Below are 15,196 nucleotides of genomic sequence, written 5' to 3'. Positions count from 1 at the left end.
TAAAATTGGTCCTGCTTTGAGCAGGGGGTTGGACTAGATGACCTTCTGGGGTCCCTTCCAACCCTGATATTCTATGATTCTATGAAAATGGACAAGAAGCATGGTCAAAGGCCTCTGCCTTGAGAAAACCTTTTAAAATCAATTCCATCTGGCAGCATGACACCTCCAGCAGAGAGGTCTGGTCTCTTAATATTCTGCCTTGAACTCCTTAGACAGGCCACGACATCCAATCATATAAGGCTTAAACCAAACAGTTCTGTTGTTATGTGAAGCAACTTGAGCTCTGGATGACATTCCCTGCAATTCTGCTGGAGAAGAAGAATTTCTGATACTGTAAAAGTGTTTTCCTTAGCTCTATTTGAAGAGCTAGGTAGGATCTTTAGCCCTCAGAACCAATTTTGATTGTTCCTGAGTATCTTTATAAAAGACCTTTACAAAACGATGACCAACTCCTTCGAGCCTGGTATTCTGAAGCAGGATTAGCAGCCACATTGCTTGTGCATGGGGAGAATTTTTTAGGAAAAGCTCTTCCAGACTCACTACTACAGCTTCTTGCAGTAGCAAGTTGTGAAAAAGATTTTTGGTCCTTTGGGGCAAGGTCTTGCAGGTATTGCAGATTGGCCTGAGCACATTTCCCTGAGATATAAAACACCCTTTTTGTGCCGTTGTACAGTAGGGAATATAGAGGGACAAGAAAAGTATCTTAACTCTTATCAACAGATTGGTCATCTTGAACAAGAACATAAAAAAAGATTGAGTGCATAATACACTCAACGATCTAAGCCACTCCACTTAACTATTTACAACTCTTTCATGAAAACTAACATGACGGAGAAAGGGAAAGACTGGTTCTGCAACCTCTCCAGAAGATGAACAGATGATCCAAAGGATTCTTACAGAAGACAGGGTATTTATATCCTTGGTCTACAGCTATGGCTCTCAACCTTACCAGACTACTGTACCCCTTTCAGGAGTCTGATTTGTCTTGCGTACCCCCAAGTTTCACCTCACTTAAAAGCTACTTGGCTTACAAAATCAGACATAAAAATATACAAGTGTCACAGTATGCTATTAGTGAAAAATTGCTTACTTTCTCATTTTTGCCATATAATTATAAATCAATTGGAATATAAAATATTGTACCTACATTTCAGTGTATAGTATACAGAGTGGTATAAACAAGTCATTGTCTGTATGAAATTATAGTTTGTACAGACTTCGCTAGTGCTTTTTATATCGGCTATTGTAAATCTAGGCAAATATCTGGATGAGGTACCCCCTGAAAGACCTTTGCGTACCGCCAGGGGTACGTGTACCCCCGTTGAGAACCACTGGTCTATGGAATGCAAGGCTCCGGGGAACTGATACAAGGCCCTTATCTGCCAAACACTATTCTTGAAAGTTCTGTGGCCAGGTATGTGACTTCTATTGCAGGGCCCCATGAATGCAATAGTATGAAGGAAAATTGGAATTTCTGTTCCTCCTCCATTAGATTTGCACTTAACTTTAAATTATAGCATGCACTTTTTGTAAAGTGGAATATTCTGATCGATAAAATGCACATATACTAATGCTAAAAAGTCACGATGTCTAACAGGAAATGGCTGCTATCAAATCTCAAGCTTACTGGTTTTCAGTCAAAACATTTGTTTAAGATTATGCTGAAGAATGCATGAAAGCGTCATTATATAGTACTATAAAGTAAATAAAACAAATGGCTTCACCGTTAGATCATCTGTTAGACTGCTGTAGTCTATCTGAATTGCTCTTTCTCTTTCATAGATATCTGCAGTAGCCTCAGTGCTTTCTGCTTCAGTTCCCAGCTGTAACACAGATGAAGGGCTTTTAAGTTCAGAAATATAGTGATCTTCTTAGTTTTTAAAAAGAACAAAGTCTACATGACATGAAATGAGGGAGAAAAATGGAGCAACTTTTCCTTTCCTAATTTAATACACTTTTGTAATCAAACATTATGGTTTACTAGTTGATTAGAAGGAGGTATTAATAGTCGAAAATGCTGTCTTTCTATGAAGTTTGAGGAATCCAGCACGTGCAGTTGTGGGGTTAACATGAAAGCAGAAGTGGATTTGTCCAGAGTGCACTTAAAATGGACTAACTCCATTTCTGGTCTGTCAGAAAGGGCTTTCCAGGGAGTTTTAAAATCCCCCTTCAAGAAAGGCTCCCAGGGACATCAGTCAACAGAAAACACCCCTTCTAGTCAATTGTCCTTAGAAAAAAATAAACCACTCTCTTTCTTTTTAGGCTGCTGGGCAAGGAGCACAAGCAGACTGCCTCCTACTCATTGCAAGCCTGGGTCAACAATTACAGACTTCAGCTGTGTCCCAGTCCTCACATGCTGCTTCCATCTTCCTCATTGTCAGTACCCCATTACTTTCCCTCCCATATTCCACACATCAGTGACACATTACTACGTCCCCTCAAAGTTATCCACCTTGTTCCTACTCCATGACAGCCACAGCCCCCTCTCACCATATGCCATCTCCTTTCCGCCAATGTAGTCACTCCATGAGTACCCTCCAAACCCCTTTCTCTCCACTGAATGCCCCTGTCCCCTTGTTCTTCCTTCCTCCTCTCCCACCCATTTCTACCTATCCTCACCCAGAGGAGCTTTCCCAAGACTGGATCCAGGGAGCTTCCTTGCAAATTTCCTTCCTCCCTTTCACTCTCTCTCCTGAGAAAAAGGTAAAGACTTTTTACTCTTCACAGCAGTTGGGGAGAGGGGGAAGGGCAGAGGCAATCCTGCTGACACAGCCACCTGGCAGGGAGAGGGACAGTTTGCCCTGGGGCACCTGTTTCGGGGGGAAGGGGGAGAAACAGAGTAGCTTTGCAACCTGGCACGGAGTCTCACCGTCACTTGGTTTGGAGGCCCTCTCAAACAGAGAGCGGGAGCTGCCACTGCAGGGTGAGCTTGCCCTCCAACCCCCGGACCCAGCCCTCCAACCCCCTGACCAGTCTCCCCCCAGTGGTGATTTTTTTTGGAAGGGTGGAGGGCCCCGAGTTTCAGATTTTGCCCTAGACTCCCAAAATCCTCTGAGTGGCCCTGCCCACTGTGAAAGTGAGGAGGGAGGACTTGAAACTGTCATCAGTATTCCTAAGAGTATATTCCATTTCTAATTTATTTGACTTTATTTCTATAGCTGTTGGAGGAAGGAAGCTCAGATCTAGAGAATATTCATATTTAGGATAGGGGAGAAATGTCAGAATATCATCTAAGGAGGAGTCCTCAATAGGATGAAATTCAGATTTGAATGATTTTCTATCTAAGCCCCTAGGTTTTACATTTTTGCAATAATAGTTTTGTCTTTATTCATCCTCTTAAATGTTTATTTGCAATGTTGATAGGGCAATGCCTTTGTATTATGAAGCTTTTATTATTTTCAATAAGATGTTACCAATGAGGTTGTGTGTAAAAATGTGTGATAGCCCCTTCTACTGGCTGCATAATGATGGATTTGGCCAGTGCCTATATTATTTTACATTATTATGTAACCAGGACAGTCAGCCATTAGGAAAAAAAAAACATTTTACTTCAGGAATATGTTTTCTGCTATAATACATCTTTCATAAGTATTTTCTACAGTACCTCTACTTCACTGATTTCATCCAGTGACCCCAATAAGACAGAAATTCTCAAATCTTGGACCTTGCATTCAAGAAGCATATTATGTCTCTCTAATCTTTTCTGTTCCAGAGAGGTTTCAATAGATATAGCTTCCTTTTGCAACTTACCCATTTCCCTGCAACCATACAAAAGGTATGAAACTGTTAAAACACTGGCATTATTAAAATTATATAACTACACAACTTGGAAACCAATCAGGCATGTACTAATAGAAACCATAAGTATTTCTCTACTGTAGTCTACATTATCCATTAAAAGGTAATTACTTGGTACTGTAATGATCTGAAGTCCTATATAATGCATTAGCACCAAGAAGGAATTAAAGTTAAGCAGACCGTTAAAGTCATTTTTCAAACATGGATTCTTTTACCAACACCAGAGGGGCGGAAAACAACAGTCTTGGTATATCAAAGATCAAGCTTTCAGAATTTAGCACACACTTACTATCCGTCAACTACAATCACAGCCCATACTTCTGCTCATGAAGATTTCTTCCCTTCAAACCGTGAACTGATATAGTATCTTCTCCTAGCATTACTTGAAATACAATTCAAGGTCACCTAATCAATTTACTGTAAAAATATAAGTGGCTAAATAATAATCCTAATAGTGAGCAGTCAAAAACTAATTTATCATAATTATTGTTACACAATATATTCTGTATAGATGAGTATTGAAATTATGAATTCTTAGAACTTTTTTATGAATAAAGTATACTATGAGAAATATTTCACAAATTTTCTTAGCTAACACATACATGTTTATCCCCAAAAAGGACGAGTCACTGGATTGAACAATGGCTGATAATGTATGGCTAATAATGATCATGTATTGATTCAGTAGGAGACGCTAAAAGAGAATATATGCACAGAGATTAAGCAGGATTGATGAACTAAACTAAACTAAACTAAAGGAGGAACCATTCCCACAGAAGAGGATTTAGCAGCAGAAGCAGGACAAGAAAGCAGTTTATAATTAGTATTTCCCTCAAGATATGCAATACCTGAGAGGCACTGAGTGTAGCACTGTGCAAACAGAAAAAATTCTAAAAATCACGAGAAGACATTAATCAAAAATTCAAGGTTTAACTATTTCTAACTATGGGAGACCAGGATGAGACCTAATGGGGGCGGGGGGCATATTATCCCACATCTACCCACTACAGGTTCGTACACCTTCCTTTGTAGCATCTGGTGCTGACCACTGCTGGAGACTGGATCACTGGACTACACTGACCTCAGGCCTGATCCAATATGACAACTGACTTCCCACAAAAGGTCCAAGCATCTAAAGTGTTGACCTCTTTTGAAATTACTAAACTAATTATTATACCCGAATACAGTTAGTAATTACCTATTAAGGGTTAATAATTTCTTCCTTGATTCCTCAACTTCATTTTGGGCTTTTGTAACCTCTGTTTTGAGCGTTATTAATCTATCCTTAAGATGCTGTTGTTCCTCCATTATTTCATTCACCATTAGTAAAAATTCTTCCTCATCCTGCATAAAAAATAATTTCATATTCTTAATGTTATGTTATCTTTTATTTTAAAAGTCTAATTATATAGCATATGCCATTATATAGCAAGAGGGAATCAAAGTTTAAAACCTTTATACCGTATTACATTGGTATAACAAACTAGCTGTCAGTTTCTTTATAAAGCTATTCATGGTGTGAAACTATTGCACTTGAAAATACTCAACTGCACAGATTCCTATATATCCAGTGAGCTACTCATGGTACTTTCTTAAACAAAGATCCAAAAGAATTTTATTGAGAGCATATATAGTCTTAATCTCAAAGGATTACCTTAATACATAGTAAAGGCCAATAAACTACCTTCCAATAGTTTTGTAGAGATTGAAACCACATGATGTCTTAAAAGCATTTCTTCTTATTTTGTATAGCAAATTAAAATATAAAGAAATTAAAATATATAAAAAAGTTACAACACATCTATAATAATTGTGTAAAATAATAATAAATGTATAAAGGTTAATACATCTATAATATCTGTCTATGTTAGAGAGGAGGTCAAGCAGGACACCTCTATTCTCACATTTGAAGCATCCAGCCACCAGTTAAGTGCTCACAAGATTTGGGGTGGTACCATGAACAATGTGCTCAAATGATGCTTGGCTGGGAAGTACACAAATCTAATGGCCACAGAAGGAATCTGCAAGCAGCATCACGCAGGAACACACCTATGTGTGTCCTGTTAGTCCCAGGCATGTGTGAGTTATCATGCACAAGATACTGAAGGACTCTTCTGGCAGGTATGCTCACGCTGACCATGAGTTGAGTATGAATTCTATTCACGCTCGACAGCATGAGAGACCATTTTTCATAATTCATTAGAAGCTCTAATTAGGAGAGCAAGGAGAGGATTCAATATAGAGCTGTCTTGGTCTCAGTCCTGGGACTTGACCCTGATCAGCCTATCATCTAGGTATGGGTAGACACGCAGTGCCTATTTCCTTAGATCTCTCACTACCACTGCTAGGCAACCTGTGAATACACTCAGTGCCATGGACAGTCCATAGGGTAGGACTCTGTATAGATAATGCTTTGGTCCCCCTATAAATCTGAGGTACTTTATGAGCCAGGTAGATGGTACTAGGGAAGTATGGATATTGCAAGTTGAAAGTCACAAACCAGTCTTAACCTCAAAGTGATGCACACAAGCATTACCATCCTGAATCTGAGACAGCATATTTATCTGTTGAGCCTCCTCAGGTATAGGACACGACCAAAAACCCTTCTTTTTTGGAATAAGAAAATACAGTGAATAGACTTTCTTCCCCTGTATTCCTGAGGTAACTCCTATTATTACCAGCCAGAGTAACGAGGACAATTCTGTTTGTGAAAGGCTCTCATGAGAAGGATCCCTAAAGAGGGATGAGAAAGGAGACAGGAAGAGGGTAGGGAGAAGAATTGGATGGTATAAGCATGTGGCAACCTCTAGCACCCATTTGTTAGTGGTGATGTCCAACCATGCCTTGTGGGACGAGAGGAGGCTGGTGCTCAAGAGATTGCTCAGTTGACTAGCGACAGTGCAGCTTTCAACCAAACTATCAAGTCTGCCAACGCATGAATGCAGTGCTGTGCGCGGCTGGTGTCGAGAAGAGTTATCAACCTCTTCCGTACTTTTATAGATTTTTAGACTGATTGGGATATGGAGGTGTTTGTTGCCTATCCTGGTGTTGTGATCGATGATGGTACACTGGAGGCATACAGATTCCTGGGGACCTCCACATCTCCTTTGAGTCCTTTAGCAACTACAGGGTGCTGTTTTCTCACTAAATAGTTCTGATCCTTTGAATGGTAAATCCTCAGTTATGGCTTGCACTTCATGAAGAATGCCTAAACCCAGAATGCTATTTACATGGTAACAGACTGTGGCCATGGACCAGACTGTGGTATCTGCCACATCCACTGCAGCCTGAAGAGCTGACTCTGTTACCCCCTGGCCCACTGTAACAAGGTAATTAAGCTATTCTTTCTTCTGGGGGGGAGGGGAGAGGCAGGGTCTGTTGAGTGGCATCCCATCCCATATTAAGAAATTGTACTCGGTTAGGACAACCTGGCAAATTTGACACTTTCAGCTTGAATGAAGCAGAGGAGGACTTTCACCCAAACAGTTAAGTCTTTTGGGATCCTTTTCTTTTGTTGGGTTCCTGGTGAACATGGACAGCCAGGACTACTAAGGAACTGGGGTTGAGGTGCAAGTAGAAATACTCAATTCCTTCAGTACTAGATATCATTTTTCTATGCATTTCATAGTCAGTAGGTGACTGGCATTTACCACAGCACTCTTTCTGTATCTAAAGATCTCATTTCTAGGAAGAGATATTCTGGCTAGTCCCAGGGATGACAGGATATATAAAAAAAAAATTGAGATTTCTTGGTTTCCAAGGTGTCTGATCTGTATCAGGAGCTCCTAGAATGCCCTAAAATCATCTAGGATCAGCATCAGTGCTGAAATGATTGTTTCATCTGGAGTTGACAAAGACAGGTCCTCTGCGGGGCAAGAGTTTGGAAGAAGACTGCTGCTGCATTCATACCTCTGGGTCCCACTCTTCCTGGTACTCAGGTATTATTGGAGACAGTGATATCACTGGGGAGGACCACCTTTTCCTTTTTTTTCATTAGAGGCAAGTGGTTTCTCGACACCTGGAATGGTAGGCCTCAGTATTTCCAGAACAGTCAGGGCAGCATCCTGTAAACATATGGGTGGCTTGGAGGTTATTGTGGTTGTACCAGTGCCAATCCTGATGTGATGGAGTCCTGAGATCCGCTGATGGATCTTATCTGGGACAGTTCTCCGCTCAGTCAGAGGGGACAGATGGCTTTATCTCCTCCATAGATGCCACCAATGGGTAAGGCGCCAGCAGTATCAGGCTTGTGCTGGTACCAAGGGATATCTCCAGTGCTGGGTATGGATCTGGCACAGGTCGCAGTTGTTCCTCCAGTGCCAGTGCATATGTAGGGGCGCTTTCAGTATCCAGCCTGGTACCAATGGTGTCTGCTGCGTAGCACTCTGTTATTTTCCTGACTCATCTTAAGTGACGGTTGAGGCTTGGGAAGGAGGGGGGTTATCCCCCAATATCTTACTGGGACTCTCTACATAAGTGGACACTGAGCATTGCCATGAGCTTCTGCCCTATTGCTGTGTGTGACTGCAGTCGGTGCCCTGTTTCAATGTCTAGGGCATGATCTGAAGGTCTAGGTGAATCCAGTGCCATGGATGTTGTGTTGGCTCTTTGCTCAGCCCAGAATTCTCCGTTCTTAGGCATCACCCACCTGGTCAGTGCATGCTTCACTGGTATGGGGGTCCTCAAACCCCCAGGGATTCTGATGCTGCCTTCATTGACTGCTCCAGGAGATGGAGGTTTAGTCTTTTGTGTCATTTGACTCCTGATGCAAGTGGAGAATGAGGTGCAGAACACCTTCTTGGGATCAGGTGCCTGATGTGCCCATATGCAAATGGAATCAATGTTATAAGATAAAATGAGTGAGGCATGAGGCCTGTGGGTTTTAAGTCTACCACCTTCAGGTCCTCATACAAGGACCTGTAGAGGGGGACCTTGCGTCAGAGAAAATCAATCAGCTTGGGTTTTATTCTGTTCCAATTTCTTAAAATAAGGAGAATGAAGGCTGTTCTAAAGAATCTTCACAAGATTTATGAAGTTTGGATGAGAATAGCTAATATTAAAGCATGAGCAAGACAGACACACATTAGGTTCCACACTGCTGCCACGGGCAGTAGGAGGGAACTAAGGGAGGGTCACAACTGCCTCACCTTTACGCTCTTGTATGGGAGCATGAAGAAGCTAAGGATGCATGAGTGGCCCCATTGCTAGAAAAAAGAATATATAGCAGGATCCATGCCAACACACACTCAAAGAACTTTCAGATACTTTTTCTTTGCTTTGATAAAATTAAAACAGCATCCCATTCTCTATGATTACAAAGACCCTTACCCTACAACATGGAAGTAAATAGGAATTTTGTCTTTGAATTCAGCAAGAGTGGACGAAGCCTAAAAGGCACTGGGAAGAAGGCATTCATGGAAAGCCTGCAGAGACAGCCCTGTCCACAGCAGACACTGGTGGGGGCATGGCCAGCAGCTTCATGACTACATGGGTCCACTATCCAAAACCACCAAAACGGAGTGTGGGGGCACAGATGCTGTGAACTCTATTATAGTCCATGGGCTATTGTAATAGTCTCCCAAAATTCCCTCAGCATTGGAGAGAGGATTCCATCCTTCTCACACATAAACTCCCATTTACTCACAGCCCATGCAATCAGATTTTAGGGGAAAGGATTTTAATCACAAAAGAGGAATATATGCTTTGAACTCTTTGAAAAAATTTTATTTTGATGCTAAATTATTTTCCCCTCTCCAGAAATACACCTTTCCTTTGTATTTTAATAATTTGATTTACTTTAATGGAAAGATGTGGAAAATAGAGATGTAACTGGCATCATTCTCACTATGGAGCAGGTTTATGTGGGATAAACATCTAAGTAATATATCTTTTATTTAACACACTGCAACATCACTTTCCTTTTCACTGCTTCGCATGGACAGACAATTTATCAATATAAAGGGATAAAATAATGCTAATTGCATATGAATGTGTAACTTTTTATTACTGCATATGCTCACGATTTTTTAAGAGTGAATTTTAAGAAAAGCCAAGTACAAAGAAAGTATCTACATGTACAGTCAACTTTAAAAACTACTTCATACAAAAATATGAGGCCATTCTGTATGCTCAGTTATGCTGAAGTTATTTTACGCTGACTATATTTACTATGTGTAAAGTATTTTGAAGATGAAAAGCATGATATAAATGCTTATTAGTTTAGCAGTCACTAGTAAAATTTGCTAAAGAACCTCAACAATGTGCTATTAATATTTTAACTGCATGTTTATCTATATCCATTGATACATACATGTTGCATGTTCATGCAATTAAAGACATTCCTGTAATGCACATGTACAAGCAGACAGAGTTAAGGTTGCTCTTAATATTTTCTTTTTCCAGTTCATATACCATGTTATTTTAACGTATTTGTTTCAAAGTTAAAATGTATACAACTGAATATTCTGAACATTTATAAATAAGTATCAGGTTCACTTAAAATAATGCTTCTCTATATTTTCCCTCTCTCCTGCAATTAGACATTGCTATGTAACAGTTACCTTCTTTAGCCTGACAATCTCAGCCTCATCCTTACGAACTGCCTCCTTCAACATGTGGATCTTGTTCACCAACTTCTGTAGCTGGCCACGACTGTATTCGAGCTGAATGCTCAATCGTGTCTTCTGGTTTTCAAACTCCAGTCTGGCCAAACATAATGTAAAAACATTATTTTTGGCCAACACTCAGAAATCAGTTTAGCACTGATTTAAAAGTGTCCATAAAAAAAGACTGCAAAACAAATGTACCCCATTCGTTTTTACTTCAGAATAACTGAATATAAATGCAAAGAGCACACTAAATTTAACATGATAATTTAGACACAGGATGACCATTGCAGAATAAGTATGCAATCCACAAATGAAGTATCTCGCAGATATACTGAAAGTAGTAATAAAAACCCCACTCTCGTCCTGAGTATATTGATGACTACTTCCACAAAAACATTTTGTCCCATCAGAAACAAAATAACACGAAGTTTAGTGCTTCTCGCTTCTCAGTACAAGGTATGTAGTCATGATCGATACAGAAAGCTTCTCCTTTTATTGTTCTGTTATCAGCTTTTTAAAACCACCCTCCTCTGAACCAATTCTCTGCGATCTAAAACCAGGATTTAAAATGGAGCATATCCACTATTCTGAAGTTTAAAATCCTGTTCAACTATGAACCTGTACAAGTATTTGAATCTCGCCACATGCAAGGAAAGTGTTTTGTCCTCAGTAAGTTTCGAGATGACATCACATCAGAATGACCGACTCAACAGATAACCTGGGTGCAGAAAAGGAATTGGACTCTATTACTGGCAATCTGTATTAGAATACAGGCAAAGTTAACAACTCTAAGGTCCGTGAATCACTGTCTGCTTGGCTGAGGATACAAAAAATGAACAGTAATCCTTATTTTGAGTTTTCAGTCTATAAGATTATAAGGGGATGACTTCATATCCAATCCTGAACAGAACACCAGTCTCCAGTGCTTCTGACTCTCCTCTAAGAAAGAAACTTGTCCTTTGTCACTTAAGTATGTGAATGAAATCCCTATTGTTGACGTTATCAATTTGAAAATATCTTGTATGAGGTTCTAATTTTGTCATCGGGTGTTTTTATATGGGAAACATTACGTCCTTACATTTGGTTCTCCTTTGAAATGCATGACCTCGTGTAGTGAGGCAGAGTGGCCTCCACTACACCTTGATTAATAGCATTAATGTTTTCACAAATTTAATGATAAAACAATTTCTCTGGGCTGTTTTTAGATTATTCTTCTTGTTTATTGCTATATTATATATATAATACTGTAATAATGTCAAATGTACAGTATTATTAATATATTCTTATCTAACCAGTTTGTTGTGAAACACTACTGTGGACTAATATTGCAGCTGGCATAGTAGCCCCAGACAGACAGTATACCGAAGCTAATTCCCAGTAATAAGCACATTACCATATTGTTAGGATTGCTAGATAGGTTGTGATGGAGAAAATCTGACATCTTGCAGTAAATCTCTTAGGCTTTGGCGATCCTCCCTACAGTAACTAGGCAATTATTAAATTACCGGTATATTCGTTTTGATAAAGCCTACAGCAGTTTTCATTTGTTTGAAAAACACCTTTTTCTGTCAGTTTCTTCCTGCTGTTTCACACGTTCTTGCTCAAATACACGAATATTCTCTACCCCAATCTCTTCACAGAAGTCTTGGAATACAGCATCTTCAACCTTTAAACAAACGACCCAAAAAAACTACTTAAACTTTTTTAATTCACGTAAGAGAAACATTTTATAAAAAAAGATGTTTTATATTTTGGGCAAGATTTTAAAGAAGTTTTAGAAACATAACGTATTTTAAAGCTGCTGGGAATTTAGTTGCACTAGGAATTTTCAAAGTGGAGGTGAAGTCCAAATAACCAGACAGTGCTAGTGAACTTCATAGGATGAGGAGAGGAATCCCTACTTCAGCTGTTTGTGCCAGAGCAGGAGCAGTGTTACTCCAGAGACAATTCAAGGTATCAAACTGGAATATTAGCCTCACACTCCTACCCATGGCTCCCACTCTCTATGAAGAAGGAGAAGGCTATGGGGTATGCAGAGCTGCCGATCCTCCAGGCCCATTCCTGCCCCTAAATTCTTCTGCAAAGCTAAGCTCTGTGCCACAGAGGAGAGTGCTTATTCCCTGTTAGAAATCCTATTCCCTTCTCCACATTTATACAGTGGAATCACAGCAGTACAGCTACCACAGGTTACTCTTACTGACAAAAAGAGCAAAAAAAAAAAAAAAAACTTTCCCCAGACTAGAAAATGGTTATCTACAAACTCACACATATAACCTAAAAATAATAAACAGATAAATGAGTTTGAAGATTTGGAAAATTATGCTTACAAAGTTCAACGGACAATGGGACACATACAAATACAGTGAGTACTCCATTTTGCACTTATCAGAGGAACAAAATTTTAAAAACATGCAGCACAAGCTCATATGGATCTCTGAAAGAAAAATAAAAGCTCTCACAAACAGCTGTAAGTTAAATGTAATGCCAAAAACTACATCATATATAAACACATCAATACTCAGGCTTATTTAACACCATCAATAGATACACTATTCTTAGGAAATTCTTAATCTACATTTTCTTTTGCTATAAAAGCAAGCACTACATTATTTACACAGGAAATGACAACATGCTTGGAAAATGTGCTTTTGGTGAGAACTGTATTCAACTATCAAGCCCTGTATAGTTGACTCACAGTAACTAAGAAACCTGTTTTTATAAGTAGTGAGATACAAAAAAAGTCAATTAAATTTTTAAAATTGAAAAATAAAAATTCTAAAATAATGTCTATGTGGCATACAAAAATGCTTAATTTTATGGTGTGACAAAGGGTTGAGATGTTCCACAGAGACACTTCTGAGCATTGCAATAATCTCAAATTAATGCAAATAAAACCTTTATATTATACCACCATGAATTTTGATATATAGACTATTTTGATCATGATGGCAAACACTACAGTTAAGGTTGAATTCCAGTTTCTGTTTTAATATTCCTTTAATAAACTAATTCCCTTTGGTTTGAAACCTTCTACATTTTGTCTCAGCTCTGAATATTTTGTTGGAGTCTCAGCAAAATCACTTCAGTGTATTTTTAAAGTTACTTGAACAGAGGAAATTCCCCCCCTCCCATTATTCCAAATAAAACTGTAGTGTTTATGGAAATGAAAAAAGGCCACCTGAAACTTCAAATTAGTTTTGTTTTGTTCTATATTGCTCACTTAGGAAGTACAAAATTCTGGTTTGAATAAAAATGATTCAGAATTTTAAGGTTACGAACTGTTAAAATTTGGATGTTGAAACACACATATTAATTTTTAGGATGACATCACTGGTAGAATAGTATAGCATGCTGCATGTTCCCTGGAGTGCTTCAGAACATCTAGACTGTAGCTACTGTTCAGACACTAAAGGTTTCATAATTGCATGAGTTCACTCTCAACCCTACAGAGAAGTTGCTGTAAACCATTCGTAACTCCATAATTTGTCATGAACATTATACAATGTGTTACCTCATTCATTTTCTTTTGAAACTCTTCAATTTTCTCTGCTCTTTGTAACAGTCCTTCATTCAGCATAGCATATTGTGATTTAATATTTACTAACTCACTTTCCAGCTTAGATTTTTCCTAATTACAAAGAGGAAGAAGGAAATAAGTATTTATACTGGTTTCTTTAAACAAAATGAATGATATTCTAAATATTAATAGATGCTTCTGACACTATGGCTATTTATCTTGTGTTGAGTTAAGGAGTTACAACTTTTTTTTCTGAAATCACTATTATTGATTTAAGTATAATGGCTACAATTCTACAGAACGGAAAGCAAATTACATATTACAAATAAACATACCAGCTAAGACTTATTGAGTCATGCACCTTTTTGCGAGGGCTACTATAGATCAAGTTTAGGTGAGTGTCAAGCAAATTTTTTTTAAAAACAATAACACCTAAAAGAAAGCCTCGTTGCTTTAATATAGTAATTAATCTTGTTTTCTAATTTTATTAATTCTCTAATCATAACCACTACTTGCTAAATATAATTCCAACAACTACATAAAGAAAATAAATATAAGATCTACTAAGCTTGTGGATGTTGTATTGAGTATTAGCTACAACATTTATTAAGCATAAAAATTATAACCTAAGGGCTTGTCTACATTACCCGCAGGATCGAAGGGCAGCGATCGATCCAGCGGGGGTTGATTTATCGCATTTAATTGAGATGCGATAAATTGACAGCCGAGTGCTCTCCCGTCGACTCCGGAGGTGCAGGCAGAGTTGACGGGGGAGCATCAGCAACTGACGCACTACAGCAAAGACACCGTGGTGAGTAGGTCTAAGTACGTCGACTTCAGCTACGTTATTCATGTAGCTAAAGTTGCATCACTTAAATTGGTCCCGCCCACCACCCCCAGTGTAGACCAGGCCTAAGATCACCAAACCAGAGGAAAAAACAGGTGCTTCGTTATTCTGTACTACCTTGTAGAAATTAGCAAGGTGTTTCTTTTTAATATTCTCTAATTCACTCTGCGAATATTTGAGCCGGGTCTGAGTTCCCTGGCACTGTGCCTGTAACTGTTTCAAGTCAGTCTCCTTACGTTTGATCTTCATTAATTCCTAAAACAGATTTCAAAAACTGTATGAGAAAATATACATAAAAAGTACATTTTAAAAACAGAAGTCAACTTCATAATACTCTATTCATAGGCCAGAAAATATCTTTATGATCATAATCCGAATTCCATTTAACAGGGTGTTTAATTAGACAAATTTAGCACAGGTAAGCCA

At 38.8% G+C, this 15,196-nt stretch overlaps 1 protein-coding gene across 1 annotated transcript in view; it reads right to left on the bottom strand.

Moving 5' to 3' along the window:
- The window catches only part of SMC1B (structural maintenance of chromosomes 1B), a 64,852-nt gene that overhangs the window by 20,345 nt on the left and 29,311 nt on the right, over positions 1 to 15,196 (bottom strand). Inside the window, exons 13-19 of the mRNA XM_048824849.2 lie at positions 14,888 to 15,025; positions 13,918 to 14,034; positions 11,966 to 12,072; positions 10,359 to 10,500; positions 4,997 to 5,142; positions 3,605 to 3,758; positions 1,725 to 1,823 (exon numbers count right to left, since the gene is read on the bottom strand). Coding sequence (XP_048680806.1) covers positions 1,725 to 1,823; positions 3,605 to 3,758; positions 4,997 to 5,142; positions 10,359 to 10,500; positions 11,966 to 12,072; positions 13,918 to 14,034; positions 14,888 to 15,025 — 903 coding nt within the window. The remainder of the gene's footprint in view (positions 1 to 1,724; positions 1,824 to 3,604; positions 3,759 to 4,996; positions 5,143 to 10,358; positions 10,501 to 11,965; positions 12,073 to 13,917; positions 14,035 to 14,887; positions 15,026 to 15,196) is intronic.

The sequence above is a fragment of the Caretta caretta genome, chromosome 1, assembly GCF_965140235.1.
Source record: "Caretta caretta isolate rCarCar2 chromosome 1, rCarCar1.hap1, whole genome shotgun sequence".
Lineage (NCBI taxonomy): Eukaryota > Metazoa > Chordata > Testudines > Cheloniidae > Caretta > Caretta caretta.
The sequence above is the reverse complement of the archived record's forward strand: the minus strand, read 5'-3'. Positions and strand labels throughout refer to the sequence as shown.